Source organism: Semicossyphus pulcher, unplaced genomic scaffold, assembly GCF_022749685.1.
Source record: "Semicossyphus pulcher isolate SPU_LCO1_2020_fin unplaced genomic scaffold, fSemPul1.0.p SCAF_21, whole genome shotgun sequence".
In the NCBI taxonomy this organism is placed as follows: Eukaryota; Metazoa; Chordata; class Actinopteri; order Labriformes; family Labridae; genus Semicossyphus; species Semicossyphus pulcher.
The window spans coordinates 21698719-21720714 of NW_027211695.1; the positions used below are offsets into that span (position 1 = coordinate 21698719).

General features: G+C 45.2%; 1 protein-coding gene across 1 annotated transcript; it reads right to left on the minus strand.

The window, feature by feature from the left end:
* Positions 1–456: 456 nt before the first annotated feature.
* LOC138601072 (uncharacterized) lies at positions 457–10564 on the minus strand. The gene is made up of 5 exons (XM_069672653.1): positions 10538–10564; positions 2416–2679; positions 2074–2334; positions 1767–1913; positions 457–713 (listed from the first exon to the last, which is right to left on the minus strand). Exons 1-5 carry the CDS (start codon positions 10560–10562, stop codon positions 664–666), a joined length of 747 nt encoding a protein of 248 aa, XP_069528754.1. The 5' UTR covers positions 10563–10564; the 3' UTR covers positions 457–663.
* Positions 10565–21996: the final 11432 nt, after the last annotated feature.

Below are 21996 nucleotides of genomic sequence, written 5' to 3' on the forward strand. Positions count from 1 at the left end.
CGCCTGGTGAATCGAAAGCTTAAACAACTTAAACTTCATGTGATGTGGACATCAGGCCGATGTCTGCGCCGACGATGTGTCCTCCCATTCCAATATGAAGCCAAGATGGCGACCATTGAGGGTGAGAAGCGTCCCGTGTGTGGATTCTCATGATGCACTGAATTGTTCCATGATTTAAAGGGTGAATGTTACTCGATCAAGGCGGCAAAGGGAAGAGCAAAAGAATGTGAATCGAGAGACAATCTCAGGGTGGTCATGAACTCTCCTCTGAAAGGAGAAAAGATGATGCTGTACCAGATATCAAAGGAAAACATGGATAATAATGACGCCATTTTTACTTCCTGATTGGCTGATGCCTCTGAGATGTGTCAGCTCTACAGCGATCAGCTCCTCTGAGCTTCCTGCTGGTACAAATGGCAGAAGTGAGCCTGCGTACTAAAAGACAACTTACAACAATCTTTTATTGATTTCTTAGTTTGAATGTAGAAAGAGCAGTACAGATAAAGAGAGCAGTAATACAAGCGAGCAGGATTACATGTGTAGCTTCAGGCTCCATCATTCTTTTCTTGGTTCAAACATAAAACGCTTTATTTTAACAACGCGCTGCACGAAATATTGACCTCTGTCCCGTCACCAGCTCTCAACAGGAGGATCTCTTCTTCTTCAGTGCAGTGGGAGATGATCGGAAGCTCGTTGTTTAGCATCAGCACGAGCTGCAGGGAAGCCAAAGAAAGAGTCACTTTTCAAGAGTTCAAACTTTGTTAAAGCTAGGTTGTGTCTGTTCACAGCTGGCAGCGTCACTTCCTGCTTTCTACCAGTGGGGCTGCACTGTTGCTGCTGTGACAAGCAGCTCTGTTGCTGCTGACTTCACCTGTTTAACCACAACCTGTTTTTTCACAGCCAGCTGGGTTGGCCTGTGGTTTATTGATGTATATCACCATAGCAACGTATTCTGCAGGGCTAACCTTCTCAGGACCAAACTACAGAGAGGATTGAAGCAAAGCGCTGACAGCTGACCGCTGTTTGCTGTGTCTAACACTGGCGTTTCCTGCCCTCATCACTTCAGTTGTGGTTCTGCTTGCAAGAAGATCTCTGCACCTCTAACATGAGCTCAGTAGTCACATGACACTGGAATTCAACTGAATATTATCAACCTACACTGTAAAAAACTACCGATAGAATCTACTCAATAAAACTGAGGTAACAATTTGCACTTTATTGGATTGAGTACATTTTACCCTGTGTTTGGAGTGAAGAGTGCCTACATTTAACAACTATGATACACTAAAATAAATGAGGTAAATTTTACTTCACATTTCTCTTTGGATTACACAACTAATAACTTAATGAGTATCAATAACTCTTGACACAAAGGGACTGACAACTTTTCACGCTCAAACTCACGGGCAATTTTAGAGTCACCTATGAACCTATTATTATTACCCGTTAAATGCTATCCATTCACGCACATGTGTGTGGACACGTAGTTCATGCCACCCCTGCATAAGCCAGTGCCCCAGCTGGGCCGACCCAGTCACAAAAGTCGGGATCCGCCCCAGCCCCCATCCAAACACTGTCACTCCATGAAATCAACATGGCAACAGCTGCCAAACTCGAGGCTTCAGAACGTCAGTTAACAAACCAACAGGTAGAGTCACATTTATACACTCTTTGATCTCTACTCTCTCTGATTGGCCCTGACCCCTGACCCCTATGCAGAGGGCCAAAAGAGAAGTTGGTCAACAAAGGCATCATTACGTTCTTACCTCGAGCCCTCCGTCGGTACATGTATACACACACTGTGAGTATGAGAGTGTAGAGGATGAACAGCAGGATGGTGCACACCAGCTTGGGCAGAGGCATGAGAGGAGGAAGAGGAGGAGGAGGAGGAGTAGGGACACCGGTAGGCCGAGCTGCGAGGAAGAAAACAAGGGTCGGAGCTTTAAACATGAAGCATAATGGAGTCCTTTGAGACATTGGAAGAGAACGTTGGATGTGGAGGAAACTAAGCCCTGAGGAGGTTAGTCTGTGTCCTAATCACACACGTAGAATAAGCGCAGAGTTTCATGTCACCTCTCACTGCCAGCCTGCTCTCCGGTGATGGTCCTTTCTCGGGGTGTTCACACTTGTAGAAGCCCTCGTCAGACAAGGACACTGCTGGCAGGATCATCGTTCCTGCAGGCTTAGTACCAATAAAAACTCCGCCCTTGAAGAAACTTGCAGAGAAATTTGATGTAGATTCACGTTGCTGTTCTTCCTTGTAGGAGCAGCGAAGCTTCACTTCACCTCCCTCCTTCACAGGAAGTGGGGGGCTCTCCAAGATCACAACGAGGTCTGAAATATAGACGAATGTCTGATCAGAGTTCGAGTTATGTAACAACCCAGCAGATGCCACACATACATATTTGGTATTACCTGTCACTGTGATGTTGACGATGTTGCTGCACTCCCCGTTCTCAGACTCACACCAGTACACGCCGGTGTGATATGTCCTGGGGTACCGGATGTAGCAGGAGGACTCACCTGGTCTCCCCCAGCCAGACTTACAGGGCTCAGACTTGCTAAAGGAGGTGTTTCTTTTCACTGTCCAGCTGCTGGAGTTTGCCCACACCTCACACTTCATGTCGAGGCGCTCATTCTGGAAGAACTGAGATCTGTTGGGAGTGAGCCTCAGCGTGGCTGCAGGAACATATCTGTGTTTACTGCAGGCACTTGTGTTTTGAGATGGTACAATGTAAAACATTGTGCCTTTACATTGATTATAAACACAGAAACTTGATCAAAGTACCCTTTTGTGCAACCTGGTCTCACAAAATTACATGAAATGACCTCGACTTCTTACCCCTGAATGACGTGCTGGTGGCTCGTTATGTGTTAAAATGACGTGCAATCAGCAGGAAAACAATGCCAATGTAAAGTCAGTGGGGATCCATTTTCATGCACACACTGATTCCCTGGTTTAACAACATCCCACAGTGGGCGGTAGTTCATGTGGTTCAAGTAAATCTTAAACTGAGGCTATCGGCGGCTTTAGGCGACTTTGAGCATTTGGCTAATTTGACTAAATTACCAGAAATAAACCTACATCTGTCACGATCTGTGGCTGCAGTGTCGGTGTTGTGTGTTTGTGCTTGTGATTGTCTACTTTCAGAGGTGCACCGGAGGGCTGGGCGGAGTTGCGGTCTCGGGAGTGATCACACCCACACGCACCTGCAGCAGGTTGAATCATCGCCTTGTTAAAAGCCCTGTTCCTCACGCTGTCTGCTGCCAGATGATTTCGTGAACCACACGCGGTATATGGCTCAGTCTTTCGTATTGTTTAGACCTTCTATAGTGCTCCTGTGTTTTTTCCCCTGCGCTACAACTAACTTCGTCCTGCTCTGTCTGCAGTGTCCTCCTGAGCACCGACCAACATGCGACTCCGCTTCCGTGTCTTGAGCCCTCAGCACCTCTGCAGCACTCAACCTGCCCTGCGCTCCGCCGAGCAGCAACACACCTCGCAGCTCCTCAGCCCCGCTGCCACCCGCCACCTGCCCTGCGCTCCTCCGAGCGACAACACACCTCGCAGCTCTTCAGCCCCGCTGCTACCTGCTCTGCGCTCTTCCGAGCGGCAACCTGCCCTGCGCTTCCCCGAGCGGCAACACACCTCGCAGCTCCTCAGCAGCTTCAAGCCTCAATTTACAGTAGCTTGTATCCAGTGGTGTTTAAATAAATACCTTGTTCATCCGACCCCAGCCTTGTGTCCGCTTTTGGGTTCAACCCGTTCCTACCGAGTGTAACAGAATCATCTGGCCCCTAAATGGACCCAGCGGACCCAACATCAGTCGCCCAGGCCCTGAATGCTCAGGGAGTCCTGGTAGGGAGGCATGACCAAATGCTGAAACAAGTCATGGATGCCCTTCAGGTCCTCACCACCAACGTCTCACAGCTCGGCCAACAAGTCTCCGTGCTTTCTACGCAGCCACCAGCGCTCCCTTTAACCTCCACTGCCAATGTGAGCCAACCTCCCGCTTCAAGCACAGCTCAACCCCCTTCATCTACCACCAGAGAGCCTTTTGTTCCCCCGCCAGAGCATTACTCAGGCAACATAGGTTCTTGTAGTAGCTTCCTGTTAAAATGTTCCCATGTGTTTGATCTGCAACCCACTAGTTATGCCTCTGACAAGTCTCGTATAGCTTATACTATGAACCTCTTAAGAGGAAAAGCAGCACAGTGGGGGACCGCATTATGGGAGGGGGGTTCTAATATTCTCGACTCTCACGCCTCTTTCGTAGACGAAATGAGGAAGGTGTTTGATCATCCTGTGCAAGGTTCAGTGGCAGCTAGCCGTTTATTCAATCTAAGACAGGGATCTCAGTCGGCAGCCGAATATTCTATTGAGTTCCGCATTCTGGCGGCAGAGACTGGCTGGAACGAGCCTGCTCTTGTAAATTTCTTTTTACGGGGGTTATCTGAGAACTTACAGGACGAGTTAGCGGCCAGGGAAGAGCCAGCCTCTCTGGAGCAACTCATTTCATTAACCATTCAATTAGATAATCGTTTGAGGGAGAGGGTAAGAGAGAGAACCTGCAACAGTCGCAGATTGGCTAGCTCCACCCAAAGTCAGTCCCCTCTTCCTCCGACAAGACATCTGAACACCCCCCATCCCTCCGGGGTTCCCCGAGCTCCTCCTGCTGTTTCGGAGGAACCGATGCAGCTGGGAAGATCTCGCCTGACTCCAGAGGAACGACAACGCCGAAGAGCTCTGCAGTTATGCATTTACTGTGGCCAGCCCGGACACTTCCTCGCCCTCTGTCCGGCTCTGCCAAAAGGTCCGGCTCGCCATTGACAGAGGGCACCTTGGTGAGCCAGACATCCTCATGCTCCAGCCCTCTAGTCCGTCTAACTCTTCCTGCATCACTCCAGTGGTCTCGCGAGACCTTACCCATTCAAGTGTTCGTGGACTCCGGTGCCGATGATAATTTCATCGACATGTCCCTGGTTGAACTAACTTTGATCCCTATTGAAGCCCTCGACGCCCCCAGAACTGTGAACGCCTTAGACGGGCGAAAATTGGCTGTAATTACTCACCGCACATTACCCATCACCCTAGTAATTTCCGGTAATCATCGGGAGATGATACAGCTCTTTGTCATTCCTTCCCCCTTTTCCCCGGTGGTGCTGGGACTCCCCTGGTTGCGTCTCCACAACCCTCACATTGACTGGACCGCAGCTGCCATTTCCAGCTGGAGCCCCTTTTGCCACACCCACTGTTTTCGTTCTGCTGTTTCCGCAGACGGGATTAAAACTCCGGTCATCCCTGAACCCCCAGATTTATAGCTAGTTCCTCCAGTTTACCACGACTTGGCCCCAGTTTTTTGCAAAGAACTAGCACTGTCCCTGCCACCTCACCGCCCTTACGACTGTGGTATCGACCTCCTCCCCGGCGCAACTCTCCCATCCAGTCGCCTCTACAACCGCGCCCCGAGAGAGAGTCGATGGAGGAGTACATCAACAGCTCCAAAGCCTCGGGTCTCATTCGCTCCTCTTCGTCTCCCCTCGGAGCTGGATTTTTTTTCGTGGCAAAGAAGGATGGCACATTAAGACCCTGCATCGATTACCGAGGACTGAACGAGATCACCATTAAGAACAAATACCCGCTACCTCTGATTGATCCCTCGTTTGAGCCAATTTGTCATGCCTGTGTATTCTCCAAACTAGACCTGCGGAACGCCTATCATCTAGTCCGCATAAGGGAGGGGGATGAGTGGAAGACGGCGTTCAAGACTCCCCTTGGCCACTTTGAGTATCTGATTATGCCTTTCGGCCTTTCTAACGCCCCCGCCGTTTTCCAGGCTTTGATCAATGACATTTTGAGAGACATGCTCAATCATTTTGTTTTCGTCTATTTAGATGACATGCTAATCTTTTCGGAAACCATGGAGGAGCACGTCGAGCATGTGAGGCTGGTGCTCCAGAGGCTGCTCAACAACAAGCTTTACGCCAAACCAGAGAAGTGCGAATTTCATGTTTCTAAAGTCAACTTCCTGGGTTTTGTCATCGCTCAGGGACGGCTGCAGCCAGACCCTGTCAAGGTTCAAGCTGTGGAAGAATGGCCCACACCGGCTACCCGCAAGCAGCTGCAACGATTCCTGGGTTTCGCTAATTTTTACCGGAGATTCATCCGGGACTTCAGCCGTGTCGCTGCCCCTCTCACTCAACTAACCTCCTCCAGCACACCCTTCAGCTGGACCCCCGCTGCTGACGCAGCCTTTCAAAGACTTAAGGGATTATTTACCCATGCCCCCATTCTCCAGCATCCGGACTCGTCTCGTCAGTTCGTGGTTGAAGTGGACGCTTCAGACTCCGGGGTGGGAGCCATTCTCTCTCAGCGCAGCGCTGTTTCCTACAAACTGCATCCCTGCGCTTTCTTCTCTCGACGGCTCTCTCCTGCGGAGAGAAACTATGACGTGGGGAATAGAGAGCTGTTGGCGGTGGTTCTGGCCCTTCAGGAGTGGCGACATTGGTTGGCTGTTTCTGAGTCGCTTTAACTACACCCTTTCGTTCCGCCCCGGTTCCAAGAATGGGAAGCCAGACGCTCTTTCTCGCCTTTTCTCCGGCGACTCGCCTCCTCCCGACCCTGAACCCATCATGCCTTCTCCCCGGATCATCGGAGCCGCTACCTGGGGAATAGAGACTATTGTACGGGCGGCCCAACGTACTCATCCAGATCCCGGCACAGGCCCACCTAATCGCCTTTTCGTACCGGAGGCGGTCCGTTCCCAGGTTCTTCAGTGGGGACATTCTTCCAAGCTCAGTTGTCACCCCGGAGCTCAGCGGACTCTCCAGTTCCTCCGCCAACATTTCTGGTGGCCCGGCCAAGTCAGAGACGTTGGTGAGTTTGTGGCGGCATGTGTGGTGTGCGCTAGGAGTAAGACATCTCATCGTCCCCCCGCAGGTCTCCTTCGACCCCTACCCGTTCCTAGTCGTCCCTGGTCCCACATCGCGGTGGATTTCGTCACCGGACTTCCTCCCTCTAACGGACACACAGCCATCCTCACTATCGTGGACCGCTTTTCTAAGATGGTTCATTACATTCCGCTAGTCAAACTCCCCTCCGCCACTGAAACAGCAGATCTACTAGCTCTACACGTTTTCCGGCTCCATGGACTCCCCGCTGACATCGTCTCTGATCGGGGTCCCCAGTTTACATCTCGGGTCTGGCAGGCTTTCTGTAGGGCGTTTGGCACTACATGCAGCCTGACTTCTGGTTACCATCCACAGTCCAACGGACAAACTGAGAGGGCGAATCAGGACCTAGAGACCGCTCTCCGCTGTGTCACGGCTCGTAATCCTACCTCCTGGTCCTCCTTCCTCACCTGGGTGGAATACGCGCACAACTCACTTTCCAGTGCGGCTACAGGTATGACTCCGTTCATGGCTGCGTATGGTTATCAACCACCTCTCCTCTCTGCGCAGGAACGAGATGTCGCTGTCCCCTCTGTCCAGGCTCACGTCGCCCGGTGCAAGGAGGTATGGAGGATGGCACGAGAGGCGATTACGCGCTTTACCCGGCGTAGCCAACGGTTAGCAGATCGTCGCCGCATCCCCGCTCCTACATATCAACCTGGACAAAAGGTGTGGCTTTCATCCCGTGATCTGCCCCTACAAGTCGAATCTCGCAAACTGGCTCCACGTTTCGTCGCCCGTTTGAGGTGGAGAGGATAATCAACCCCTCCGCTGTTCGCCTAAAGCTGCCTGCATCCTTACCAGTTCACCCCACCTTTCATGTGTCTCAACTTAAACCTGTGTCCTCCAGTGACCTCAGCCCTCCGGCCGAACCCCCGCCACCCACCCGGCTCATCGACGACGACCCCGCTTACACAGTCAGTAAGATCCTGGATGTTCGTCGCCGGGGCCGCGGGTTCCAGTTTCTGGTTGACTGGGAGGGGTACGGCCCCGAGGAACGCTCGTGGGTCTCACGGGCCCTTATCCTGGATCCCACTCTCCTACGTGACTTTTATTGTGAGTTTCCCCACAAGCCGGGTAGGGCGCCCGGAGGCGCCCGTTGAGGGGGGGGTACTGTCACGATCTGTTGCTGTCGGTGTTGTGTGTTTGTGCTTGTGATTGTCTACTTTCAGAGGTGCACCGGAGGGCTGGGCGGAGTTGCGGTCTCGGGAGTGATCACACCCACACGCACCTGCAGCAGGTTGATAATCAGCGCCTGGTTAAAAGCCCTGTTCCTCAAGCTGTCTGCTGCCAGATGATTTCGTGAACCACACGCGGTATATGGCTCAGTCTTTCGTATTGTTTAGACCTTCTATAGTGCTCCTGTGTTTTTTCCCCTGCGCTACAACTAACTTCGTCCTGCTCTGTCTGCAGTGTCCTCCTGAGCACCGACCAACGTGCGACTCCGCTTCCGTGTCTCGAGCCCTCAGCACCTCTGCAGCACTCAACCTGCCCTGCGCTCCGCCGAGCAGCAACACACCTCGCAGCTCCTCAGCCCCGCTGCCACCCGCCACCTGCCCTGCGCTCCTCCGAGCGACAACACACCTCACAGCTCTTCAGCCCCGCTGCTACCTGCTCTGAGCTCTTCCGAGCGGCAACCTGCCCTGCGCTTCCCCGAGCGGCAACACACCTCGCAGCTCCTCAGCAGCTTCAAGCCTCAATTTACAGTAGCTTGTATCCAGTGGTGTTTAAATAAATACCTTGTTCATCCGACCCCAGCCTTGTGTCCGCTTTTGGGTTCAACCCGTTCCTACCGAGTGTAACAACATCCACACATTTAACATATCGTCAACCTAACAGCATATCTGCCTTACTCATTTTTTGGCCAAATTGAGATACTGGCCTATCTCTCCTCTCCTAACTCTGCTGCATCACCCTGCATAACTGCCTATACCCTCAGCCAATCAGAACGCTTGAAACCATCCAAAATCACTATCTGCCCTAGTCATCTGGTTGACTTGGGCATTTTTGAGCTATATATAGAAGGTGCCCAAGTCATCTCAAATTGACTTGAGCATTTTTGACGCTACACAGCGATGGCCGATCCCATGAAAAACAACGCTCACCTGAGCACAAGTGAAGCATTCACTCTCATCTTTGATTCATCAGGAAAGCTAGTTCATGTTTCTTAAACTTCCTATTCAGTAAATGTACTTATGAACTGTGTGTTTCAACGTTTAATCATGTTTCTGCAACAAAGGGACAAGGTCTGTAAATTAGCTACGGCTAATGCTGTAGCATTAAAAATGAGCTACGGCTAATTTATAGCTTAGGCTGCAAAGGGTAGAAGTCCTATATACTGCATCAGTTGCATTTTGTTTGCTAAAATAAATATGTTAAGTATAAGAGGAAAACACTTGATTTGAGTTGAAACCAGTCTAATTTACTGCCAGTGCAGTGAAAGAATTTTACTCGCTAAGATTTCTTGAAATAAGATCAAATCTCTATAGACTACAGAAAATATTTGAATTTGCTGCTACATATTATATCATTCTCAAAACAAGATCAAGAGGAATTTATAACCAGATTTAAGACATCAAGTCTTGGTTAGATCAACCATTTTTGCAGTTTACGTGTCTAAAATAAAGTTGAACAACCCAGTTAAGGTTAGGCAAATAAAACAAACCTCATTAAGGTTAGGCATGTAGAACAAACTGGTTAAGGTTAGGCAAGTAAAATGACCTGGTTATGTTAAAGCAAGTAAACAACTTGGTTGTGATTCAGAAAGTTAAAACAACTTGGTTATGATTCAGAAAGTTAAAACAACTTGGTTATGTTTGTATGTATCTATATAGGAGAGAAAATGCCTAAGTCATGTCTTGTTCACACATCTGGTGGGAGTCACCATTAATGTATAAAAAAAAAGTTCTTACGTCTTTCCTAAAAAATTGTGTTTTTTCTTCTTTTCCGAAAACCTGAAAAAGTGAGTTAGGCAGGTATGCTACAAGGCTAACGATATATCACTTCGGTGCAGTGTAATTAGATGTTCGGCTGTACTAGTTATTTGATATTATTATTATATATATCTTTTTAGAACTAATAATATAATTAATGTATATATATATATATATATTTTTTTTTACAACCCTAATTTTCAGGTAGGTTTATTTCTGCTAATTTAGCCAAAATAGTTGAATGCTCAAAGTCCGCACAAAACAGACACAAGTCCATTCAGTGGCCGCCGATAGCCTCAGGATTCAGATATATTTCATGAACTTAATACATTAAGAAAGGATCCCCACTGACTTTACATTGGCATTGTTTTCATACTGGTTGCACGTCATTTTAACACAATAAAGTACTTCTGATTCTTCTTGATTAAAGCAGCTTCAAAATGAAGTCGTTTTCAAGATTGTGTCAAAGTGACACTTCAAATAAAATAAGCAACATAACTTTGAGCTTTTTAAATATAAGACTTAAACCGCTGTTTAATATCACACTAAAAGGGTGAGCAGGAGACAGCGTTTGCACCACATTACAGAAACACAAAAAGCTTGGTCTACTTTTGGTTTCTGTCCAAGCTTTGAAATTAAAAAGTAACTTTACTTACCGAGCATCAGGCAGAGCGGTGCCATCTCCATCATGTCTATGTTAAGTATGTTGTCTTAGTCGAGTCAGGTTGACAGGAAGTCAACCACATCCTGAACTAACAGGAAACTATAAAGACAAAAAAAATTCACTGACCCTCAGTGAAACTTTTAAAAACTTGCTTGCTCTCTTTATTTCAAACTAATAAATCCAAGCTTTAGATAGAAGTTAGCTTTTAGCCTTAGCCTTTGTGAAGTCACCCTCAGACATGTTTCAGAACTTCAGATCTCCCACTTGTTAACAAAGCTTCTCATCTGTATCACCCGCTTTCGAAACTTTAACATGAACTATCTGAAACTTTTCACAATATTGTTTATTGTCTTCGCTGAAAACCACAGAATCACTGCTTCCTCAAAAGAGGTGACCTATGAGTCACTTTTCTGAGGACCTGAAAATGAAGCAGCCAAAACCTCAACCAAGAGACCAGACTCAAAGCAACCAACACGCCCTCATACTTTTAATTTGATTTATTTAACCTTTATTGAAGCAGGCAAGTCATTAAGAACAAATTCTTATTTACAATGGCGGCCTCTTGAGGGGCTAAAAAGGAAAGCTGGACACATCCAAACATTGACAACATGCAGTACATACTGTACATGGTGTGCAGTCTAGCACACAAGCATTAGGCAGGTAGCTAGCAGGCAAACAGTGACAATACAACAAGACAAGCAAAGCAAAGCAGTATGACAAACAGGCAACACAAAAAAACCCAGCAGCAAAGTGACAAGAATATGCACAGGGTAACAGTAAGCAGCAAACACACAGAGATTAGTTGATTATTGTTTTAGGTGGAGAAACAGCAGCATGTTTCAGTGAGAATGTTCATAACAGAGTCCTTGAAAGCTGACCGATTGCCGATTCAAACATCCAATGTTTGTTTCGCGGGCAGGAGGCAAGATCGAAAGGATCACAGGCGCGTGTTACACCTGTAAAAAGAGGAGAAATAATCACAAGAGTGATTCAGCGATGTTTCCTCAACAACAGTGTTTAGTAGAGTGAGTAAACACATTTACATACATTTAAGAGAAAAGCGCCAAGGGAAACACAAGGAGAAAGTACAGCAGCTTGGAGGTAGCATTTGCCATGGTTAGACCAGAAGACGAAGAAGTAGCTCGACTCACAACACACAGCAGCAGCAAGCATCGCACCAGATTGGATCCTAATCTGCAACCACAAACACGTTCTCTTGTTTCCACCCTGTTGAACTTTACATCCATTTTTTCTTTTCATACATCTGAATATTTCTAATTATTCATTCAGTCACAAACTTTAAACTCTGAGCACAGATGAGTTTGCAAACAAATATGTTACAGTGTAATTCAGCAGTGAGGAAATGTAGGTTCAAACTTCAGATGTAAAAACGTTTCTTGTTTTTGTCCAAAGTGAACAATGAGAAAGTTTATTGTTATTGTTTTTATAACAAAGGTCATTTAAGATTTTCAGGGCTGCATGAAATAAAGAAAATGAAAGAAGACATTTAAAGCACCACGAGTTCATCCAAAACCACGAGGTTCCTTTCTTTGTCTTATAGTACAAGAGGAAGTGGCCTGTTCAGATAAAGACCGCCATCTGCTGGTAGGTGTGAAGACCTGCTTGTGTCCTACAGACAATTAATTTAGACTATAATACATGTTTAATCAGCAGCAAAGTGACAAGAATATGCACAGGGTAACAGCTGGCCCTCATCTTCACCCAGATCTTCAACACATCTCCGGAGCTGTGTGAAGTCCCCTCCTGCTCCAAACACCCCACCATCATCCTGGTCCCCAAGAAACCCTCCATCTCAGGACTGAATGACCACAGGCCCGTCGCCCTGACTGTGGTCATGAAATCCTTTGAGAGACTGGTGTTGAGCCACCTGAAGAACATCTCAGGCCCACTGCTGGACCCCCCGCAGTTTGCCTACCGGGCAAACAGGTCGGTGGATGATGCGGTCAACATGGGACTGCACTACATCCTGCATCACCATGACTCTCCAGGGACCTACCCGAGGATCCTGTTTGTGGACTTCAGATTGGCGTTCACACCATCGTCCCTGAAATCCTCCACCACAAACTCACCCAGCTCTCTGAGCCGTCTGTAGTTGTTCACTTTCCTCTCGCTCCTGCCAGTCTGAAGCTGAGAGTGCCACACAGGCTCTACCCAGCTGACACGACCATAGAGGTACTGCCCTCTTGTGGCCAATTTGAGAATATAACCTCAGAATCACTACATCTAAATACTGTACTTGATACTACTAAATTCCTACAAAATAAACAAACACAAATTACACAATGTGACAACACATCCACACACCTCAGGGGACCCCTCTGTGAAACTCCTGAAGTTTGCAGACAACGGTCATCGGCCTCATGCAGGACGGAGGCGAGTCTGCTTTCAGACGGGAGGTGGATCAGCTGGTCCTCTGGTGCGGTCAGAACCACCGGGAGCTCAACCCGCTCAAGACTGTGGAGATGACAGCAGACTTTATGAGAAGCCCCTCCCACCCCCCAACCCCCAACAATCCTCAACAGCACCACTGTGGACACCTTCAGGTTCCTGGGATCTACGGTCTCCAAGGACCTGAAGTGGATCTCCCACATAGACACCATCAGGAAAAAGGCCCAGCAGAGGATGTACTTCCTGGGGCAGCTCAGGAAGTTCAACCGCCATCATCCAGTCTGTTCTCTGCACGTCCATCACTGTTTGGCTTGGACCTGGCACCAAACAAGACAAGAACAGACTGCAACGGACAATCAAGTCTGCAGAGACGATTGCTGGAATGGACCAGCCCTCCATCCAGGACCTGTACCGGTACAGGGTCAGGAAGCGGGCAGGTAACATCACTCCCCAGGCTGTCACTGTGATGATCAGCTAACTCAGCGTCAGGGCCAGGGACAATACATGTGTAATAACCTAATCACCTGTACATGTGAGTTATACAAACATCCACTGTGCATGAGAAATGTGTTATTTATTATTAATTGTCATTGCTTAAGTAACCCTCTTATGACGTACATAATATCACGACATCGAAGGTCGATCCACATTCTCTGTAAATACTGTAAATACTACAACCAGCTATCTCTTGTATAACAACCTGATTCACAACCATGTTTATCTCTGCACCTTCGCACTCTCTATTGCACCATTGCACTATTGTCTATAAGTGTTGTTGTGTTTTCTTTAGATAATGTATATTTATACTTATATATATATTTATGACAGCTGGGATAGGCTCCAGCACCCCTGCAACCCTCAACAGGATAAGCAGTATAGACAATGGACAGATGGATGGATATATATCTATAATTTGTAAAATATATTTGTACCCAGGGGAGTGTACACCGTAGTTTAAGATTTAGTCTTTAGTGTCTGAGTGTCTGTGTTACCTTGTCTAACCTGTCCTTGTTTTTAAGTTTAGTCTGTTTCCTACGTGTGTCTGTACTTTGAGAGCAGAGAAAACCTGGAGTCAAGTTCCTTGTATGTGCTCACATCCTTGGCCAACAAAGCTGATTCTGATTGTGAACTCGGTAGAAAGGCCTTTTCCTACTCTGCCCCATCAACCTGGAACACACTACAGCTGAACCTAAAGCTGTCCAGCTACATTCCCCCAGAGAATTGTAAGATACTTAACAGATATGGAGAGAGCGTCTGTGGGGACGTGCTCATGTACCACTTTTGTTGACTCTCCTGCATTCCTCACCTTGATGATTTTATTATTGCTTGTTTCTCTGTATTGATTATTGTCTGTCTGTAACTCTGCGTTGTTGCTGCTGTCTAAGCAGAGAGAATGAGACCATGTAATCAATGAGATTACCTGTCTAAATAAATACAAATAAAAACAATGTTTAAGGCCTGCACATATTAGTTCAATATTTAATGTTTAAGTGACATAGAGAGCCAAGTATGTACACACCTGGCCAATAAAGCTGATTCTGATTAACTTAAAGAAATATGACTTCAATCCTTTCATGAAAACAATCTTTATTATATATATTCATGGACGGATTATCATGACCATGGACCCTGGGCACAAACTCGACCCGGGCCCTATAAAAACGCAAATAGGCCCAGTACACGTGCGCTGCATGTCCCCTAACAGAGAACAACAAATTGGCTGCACAATAGCATGGGGCAACTCACAACCAGGGGTGCATTAGCATCCTGGTCCCCAGGAGGCACAATGTAGCACCAGCCCCCCTGCTAAAAGTGTCACAATCACCATCCACTTGCTTCTTGTTGAAAAATGTTGAAATCGAGGATATTTGATGTGTCAAAGCAGCATCTTTAGCAGCTTCCTTTTTTTAGTTTGAGTTTTGCTGACCTACTGGGCATACATTTCTCCATTTTCAAATTGTTATTGTGACCACGAAATAGAAGGTTAATGTACCTCGCATCCTACGTCATTCCGTCTATGGAATTTAAATGACATTAAAATAAAAATGTCAACAATTTTATTCAAACAACACTGTCAAAATAACATTCATTTTCCAAAAACTAAAAAAACCTTTGTTATCATTAATCATTATGAGGCAGAACCAGTACTACACACAAAGAAGGTTAAGGCGTTCTCAAGGCCAAGGGCCCCCATTGGCTCAGGCCCTGGGCATGTGCCCATGTTGCCCATGCAGTAATCTGTCTATGTATATATTAAAGAGATAAAATAATGTCACAGCTACAGGATCAGGGGAGGATAAGATGAGATTTTCCGTTGTGGCAGTTATGAGGTTTTGGCATGTAAAGAACAAATAAATAAATCATGAATAAATAAAATATAAAAAGGTCATTTGAATTCTTTTTCTTGTACCAAACAGAAGCAGCATTATTTACTGGAGAAGAAACACAATTTGACCCAGTTGTGTTTTTGTAAGACACTGGATACGGATATTTATATGTTGAGAAGTGTTCACCTCATGTATGTGTAAAAATACCGTAATAATAACATCATAGTGATACAAAGACAAGTTTATTGATCATATGTGTGGCGTCTGTATTTCCTACTTTTTCATGATTATTTAGCTGAGTTTGGGACATTCCTGAGAGTCAGTCACCAGGCAGAGGTCGAGACCAACTTTATACGATCTATGGTGACGTCACTGCCTCCTTCATCGGCTCTGTGCGGCTCGTGAAAGTTAACTGGACTCTAAAAGGAGACACGTTTCTGCCTCGTGTTACTACAAAGTGTATTCTAGGCTTCAAACAAAGTGAGTAATTGATATTAAAAACGGCAGCGCTCGTTGCTGATTGTTACGTCGGATCAGCTTGATCAGATGATGAAGGAATAAAAAAACGCAGGGAGCTCTTAAAACTCGCCCGCCGGCATTTGTAGTCATCATTTATTTATTTATTTCCTGATCAGCCAACACTTTCGCTTTCTCATCCTGAAGGTGGCGGCGTGTCCGAAGTGTATGTACACACCACCCCGCGAGCAGTTAAACCCGTCTTTAAACTTTTTCTATCTTTTATTTTCACAAAGAAGTTCGCTCGTGATCGTTATTAGTCTTCACTCAGAGAGCATGGTGGTGTTAAAGCTTCTGGCGGTGCTGTCCGGTCTCTGCTTCATCGACGCCAATCCGACTACTACAGGTAAACTTTTCACTGTTAAAGGGCCCGGAGCTCACCTGCTGTCTATCAACCACAGAGCGGTGTATTCTGTCGATGAATGAACGGGACCTGTACTAAGTATTGTATTTACTAAGTATTGTATTTATTTATTAATTTGAAAGCGACAGTGCATATTAATAACATTTCTGAAATATGCCAGAGTTAGCCAGAAGGTTAATTTCCATCTCGCGTCCCCAGGCAGGCAATAGTTAAAAAGCACAAACGTTAAGAGTAAACGCATGATAATACAATCATCGATAAAAGCAATGAAAATATGCAGACACGAACAAAACCTGCACTACAAAAGATCAAGGAAGACAGCTAATATGACACACAACTTAGTGCTTTTAACAGACCTAAATAAATCACTGATGACCGTTCATAACTTCCAGATAATAGATAAGACAAAACACACAATGCGGAAATGTAACACGGCTCAGGTTGATCAGGGGTTTTCCGTCGTAGCAGGGCACCAGCCGAGGTATTGCATCACTTAGACTTTATAAAATCTCCTGAGGCCCACAGCCCATCAACGTAAGGCAATTTATTATGGAGTCATAGGCGTGTCATAAGAATGTATAATATGTAGATACAATACACAAATAAATGTGGAAATATAACAAATGAAGTAAATACATTTTAAACTATAAAGACAAATTAGAAAATAAAATGTATAATTCTCTTCATTTTGTGTTTTATTTTTGGGCAGGTCACATCACTAAACAATTATTGTTTCATTTATCAGTAAATGTGTTCCTTTATTTCCAATTGTGTTGTCTTTATCACATATTTATTCTTTTGTATTTAGTTCTTTTATCTGTGTTTAATTAAATGTATTTATTCCTTCTTCATTTATTCTTCTTCAACATCAAAGTAGCCACGAACGAAGAATTTGTATTTTTAAATTTCACAAGGACTACAAATGTCTGGTGGGAATTTACAAAAAAAAAACTAAACTGAAATACACATTTGAATCAATATTGAGGAACAAAGTGTTCATTGATGCTGCAACAGGAGGTCTTAATGTAATCTCTGTTTCCCCAGGAGCAACAGACACAGTCACAGTCACAGTCACAGTTAATGAGACTGCCATTCTCCCGTTCAATCTCAGCACCACGCTGAACATGACGGATCTACATATAGAGTGGAAATACGGTGACAAGTTTGTGCACTCATATCAATCGGGCAAAGACTATCTAGAGAATCAGCACGAGGACTTCAGAGGTCGAACTTCTCTCTTCTCACACGATGAACTGGCTGCAGGAAACGTTTCACTAAAACTGAGCAGCGTGACTGAACAGGATGAAGGAAGTTACACCTGCAAAGCTTTTGATGAAAGCATCCCTGGTGGCAGAAAAACACAATTATTTCATCTTGTAGTTCATCTCAGTGAGTACAGCTAACTTAATATAACATTACATAACTGTCACTGTGCTTTAACTCTTAAACACATTTACACAGCTAACAGATTGACACGTTTTTTAACAGAGTTGGAGCAACGTCAACCAGATCCAACTGAAGCCATGGTGAGTAACTATCTTCAGTTCTATATGTTCATTGGTCACCAGCACATCACATGCTTCTCTGTGGGTCAGATTTTTATCACAAATTTAAATATTTGACCAGCCACCGGTAAGACAAACAAATCTGACTTTACTGCAACAACAAAAAAAGGTGGACTTGAAGTGAGCACAGGTATACATGATTAAAGGAGCCTATCCCAGCTGTCACAGGGCGAGAGGCGGGGTTAAGCTCTGGACTGATCGCCAGTCAATCAGGGAATTGATCCTAACGAGCATGTCTTTGGACTGTGGGAGGAAGCCCGAGTACCCGGAGAGAACCACACATGCACAGGGAGAACATGCAGGCTCCACACAGACCCAAAATCAGATCAGTTCATTCAGTATATTTTAAATAAGAGTTTATGTTGTGATGTCTCAGGAGGTCACATGACTGGATGGATGTTATCTTGGAACAGTGAAGAACAAACTGTGACGACCTTCTCCTTTTCTTTCAGGGTAACACTGGTGCCATTGTTGGTGGTGTTGTTGTTGTTGGTGTACTTCTGGTCATTGGCTTAATAATCTTTGTTGTACGTCACAGAAGTAAACTGTTTGGTAAGTCAAACATTTCTTTTATCTTCATGTTTCAGTTTAAAAATAAAAGGTTCACATGTTTAAGTGTCTGAAAACACAGCGCCTTTTATTGTATCTGACTTTAGAATGTGAACTTAAAATCAGTTTGCATATAAAACAAGCTGTGGGTCACAACCCTCCATGGGGTCACTCTGAGGGGTCACAAGACGATGAGTGGCTCAGATAATGGTGATGTTCTTTTAGTCACTTTTCATTGAAAACAACAAACACAACACTTCAAAGCTTTTTCAAAAGTGCATCACTGTAATAGAGAAACGGTGCGTTTAAGGCCCGCTCACATTGGAAGGTGCCTCCTCGTCACTTTCATCTGCAGACAAACAACTGGAACAAGTTTTTATAAACATCCACAAGAAGTCATATTCAGAACGTTAAGAACAACAAGCACTGAGCGACAAGAACCATGTTCAGTTGACTTTTATGGGATTTCATTTTCTGCCTTGTAAACTCTTCTCTCCTCATCTCCTGACAGGAGGAAAACGAACCCAAGTCAGGAGAGAACACAGGAGAGAAGACAGGAGAGAGGACAGGAGAGAGGACAGGAGAGAGGAGCATGAGATGCAAAACAAGACGGACCCGCTCATGAAGCCTCAGGTTTTCTGACAGCAACAAGTGAAGTCTGACTGAGAAACAGAAAAACACTCAGGGACCGTTTTAGCTACCATGATCAGGTTAAGATGAACATTGTCCACTAACAAAAGAATAATAACCCATCTTCATCACACTAACAGAGGCGTGTTCCATCAACACTACTATTTATGGATTCAGCTGTAACAGCCACATGAACACAGTTACAGAATCACCTTAAACACAGAGCAAAGTGTTTCTGTGTAAACGCAGAGAAACTGGTCCGACTACAATAATATGGATCAGACAGCTGCAGCTCAGCAACACTAAGAAAGTAGAACACAGCAGTCCTCAGACCCCCACACGGCTTCCTGTGTGTCAGAGGACAGATTGACAAAGCACTAAAACACCTGAGACATCTGCTCGTTGCTTCTGACACATCCAGACCCCTCAGGTCCTCAGGGACAGCTTCACTCATCGTTCCCACAATCAGACACAAGACGAGCTGTTAGTGTCTACAGAGTACCTGACGCTTTCTCACCCTGCTCTTTTAAAACTCTTTGATTTACTGCTGCCTTCATATAAAGTTCAATCACTTCTCATCAACTTGTACTGAATGCTTTTACTGAGATCAATATTTACTTGTTTATTGATCGTATATTTTCTGTATTTTTTTCTGTATTTTAAAGTCTTTAATTCACGTTTCTTTTAATTAAAGATGAAAATGTTTTTGCATAAAAATGTTGATTTTAAGTCAGTCAATAAACTGTAAATATATAATATTAATTCTACACATTTTTCAGTTCTAAACATGAAACTGTGAATTTTAACTAAAACATTTTATTACAAATATTTTTGATAATTTTTACAGGAATGTTGGAATGTGAACATTTTTATGTCAGTTTGTATCTTTTATTGCTTTTGTAAAAATTAAATATGAGTGGATGTAAAAATGTGTTTTCTGTTTAGTTTTTGATGTAAATTCACATTTTGTTCTTTCTTGAGCCACAACAAATGTTTACTTCATTCAGAGCAGAGATATTGATCCGTCCTGATCATGCTGGTGAGAGATGTGAACAAGGTCCTCTCTGTAACACTTCTCTTCATATTCATAGTTAATGCCTTTATTGGAAAATGTGGAGCCAGGTGAGGTGGTTCGGGCATCTGATCAGGATGCCTCCTGGGCGCCTCCCTTTGGAGGTTTTCTGGGCACGTCCACCTGGGAGGAGACCCCGGGGCAGACCCAGAGCTCGCTGGAGGGATTATATATCCCGCCTGGCCTGGGAACGCCTCGGGATCCCCCAGGATGAGCTGGAAAACGTTGCTGGGGAGAGGGACGTCTGGGTCACCTTGCTGAGCCTGCTGCCACCGCGACCCGGCCCCGGATGACCAGAAGATGGATGGATGGAGTTTGTAATATAACAAAATGTTTTGTTAGCTGAGGATCATTTTAAACATGTGCTTCAACTGTTTTATAACAAAGGAGGTCAGAGCTGCATCATGTCTCTCCGTCAGTGAAAAGGTGAAGGCACATTAACCCTTTTACACTGCCAGGTCAAGGCGGCATTATTCTGTTACGATCCGTCTTCTAGGAGGCGGAATGGTGTGGTGAAGTCGTTCCTCCTCTCAACCGGCATCAGAGGTAGTAACAGAGGTGAAACGGCGTCTGTGAAATGGCGCTGAGGAGGAGCAGTGTAAAAAGGGCTCATGTGTGACAGGTGTGTGAGAGCTGACGGGTGTACCACACTGTGATGAGAAGGGATTAGTGTAGCACATCCCAATAAACCAAGATAAGAGCCGCTTCTAAAACAAACGTTTATTGAGGCGTAGCTAGCTTACTCGATTCGACTGACAGTTCGGACTTACTTTAGTTTAAAGCGTATCAAACACACAAACTGTATCCACTTTTATAATGTTACAGCAGGTAATAAATAACCCTGTGCCCCCTCGGGGGCTGCTGAGACATGAAACATTTCTCTTCACTAACCTTACTGTTGCTATCAGCAGGAACTCTTTCTCCTGATGCTACAAAATAAAAGCCCTTCTTATCAAAACAGGAAATGACACAACACAAAGTTAAAGCAGATAACAGGCTAAATAAAAGCTCAGTTAAAATGCTGCTGTGTCCTCTGTAGAGCTGAAACTCACACTGGGTTGTTAGATTTGGTCACCAGCACCTGAACTTACTGTCTCCGGCCCATTCCACAACAAATGCTGTTGTCAGATCTTTGCATTGCAAATGTCTTAGTTAAGACGTGCTCAGCTCCGTGTGGAGTCTCTGTCTGTGCAAACACACAGACTTCATCCTGGATTACTCTCGCTCTGATTTCACAAATCTGGAGCCTCATATTCGTGTCACATGACTTTTGAGTGTTTTTGTACCCATAGCCTAAGTTCTATTTTTTGTTTCCCATCGCCTACATTAAATATTAACACATGACGTACACAGAGGCTGTTAAAGACGGGGGTGAAGCCTCTGGGGAAAAAAGGGGAAGTCCACGTGGAAGTCTTTTAAACCTGCATTCTGTCAAATGTCCAGCAGGGGGCGACTCCACTGCTTGCACAAAGACGAGTCTATATCTTCCCTCTTCTTCCTTTTCACTAATGACATTCAATCTGCCAGAACACACGCTCCTACCTGTTTCCTGTTTCCGTGCACTACTTTTTCAGTAATTATACAACTTTTTTTCGTTTAATTTGGACTCCTGTGAAGCAGAGCGGTTGGCCTGCGTGGGTTTTAAAGTAGCACAACAACCTCTATTTGTCTCCACTTCTGAGAAATAACACGCCACCACAATGACCCACAGGGGCAGAAAGGCCAGATTCAGCAAATCACTGACGACAATTTCAACACACCCCAGTTACAGAATAAAACACTGAAAGGTGCGATCTAGTTTATTAATGCTACGGCACCATTAGACCATATAACATACCGTAGATATATTTTAAAAGTACTCTTTTATTTGTGTAAAGGGCTGCGAGTGTTGTAATCTTCGCTGCTCTGAGATTTGCAGAGACGTCGGAGGACGAGGGGGCGACACACCACACGTGATGCCTCGATGCAAGAGAGCAGAAAATGAAGATTTGACTGTTGAAGTTTAAAGAAAGGTTTTTA

What these genes read in the sequence shown, in the direction of transcription:
- LOC138601072 (XM_069672653.1), bottom strand. Translation starts at nt 10,562, where the DNA reads ATGGCACCGCTCTGCCTGATGCTCG. An exon ending in ACCGCTCTGCCTGATGCTCG is followed by an intron (nt 2,680 to 10,537) that starts GTAAGTAAAGTT and finishes ATGTTCCTGCAG; the next exon opens with CCACGCTGAGGCTCACTCCC. An exon ending in CGTCAACATCACAGTGACAG is followed by an intron (nt 2,335 to 2,415) that starts GTAATACCAAAT and finishes TCTATATTTCAG; the next exon opens with ACCTCGTTGTGATCTTGGAG.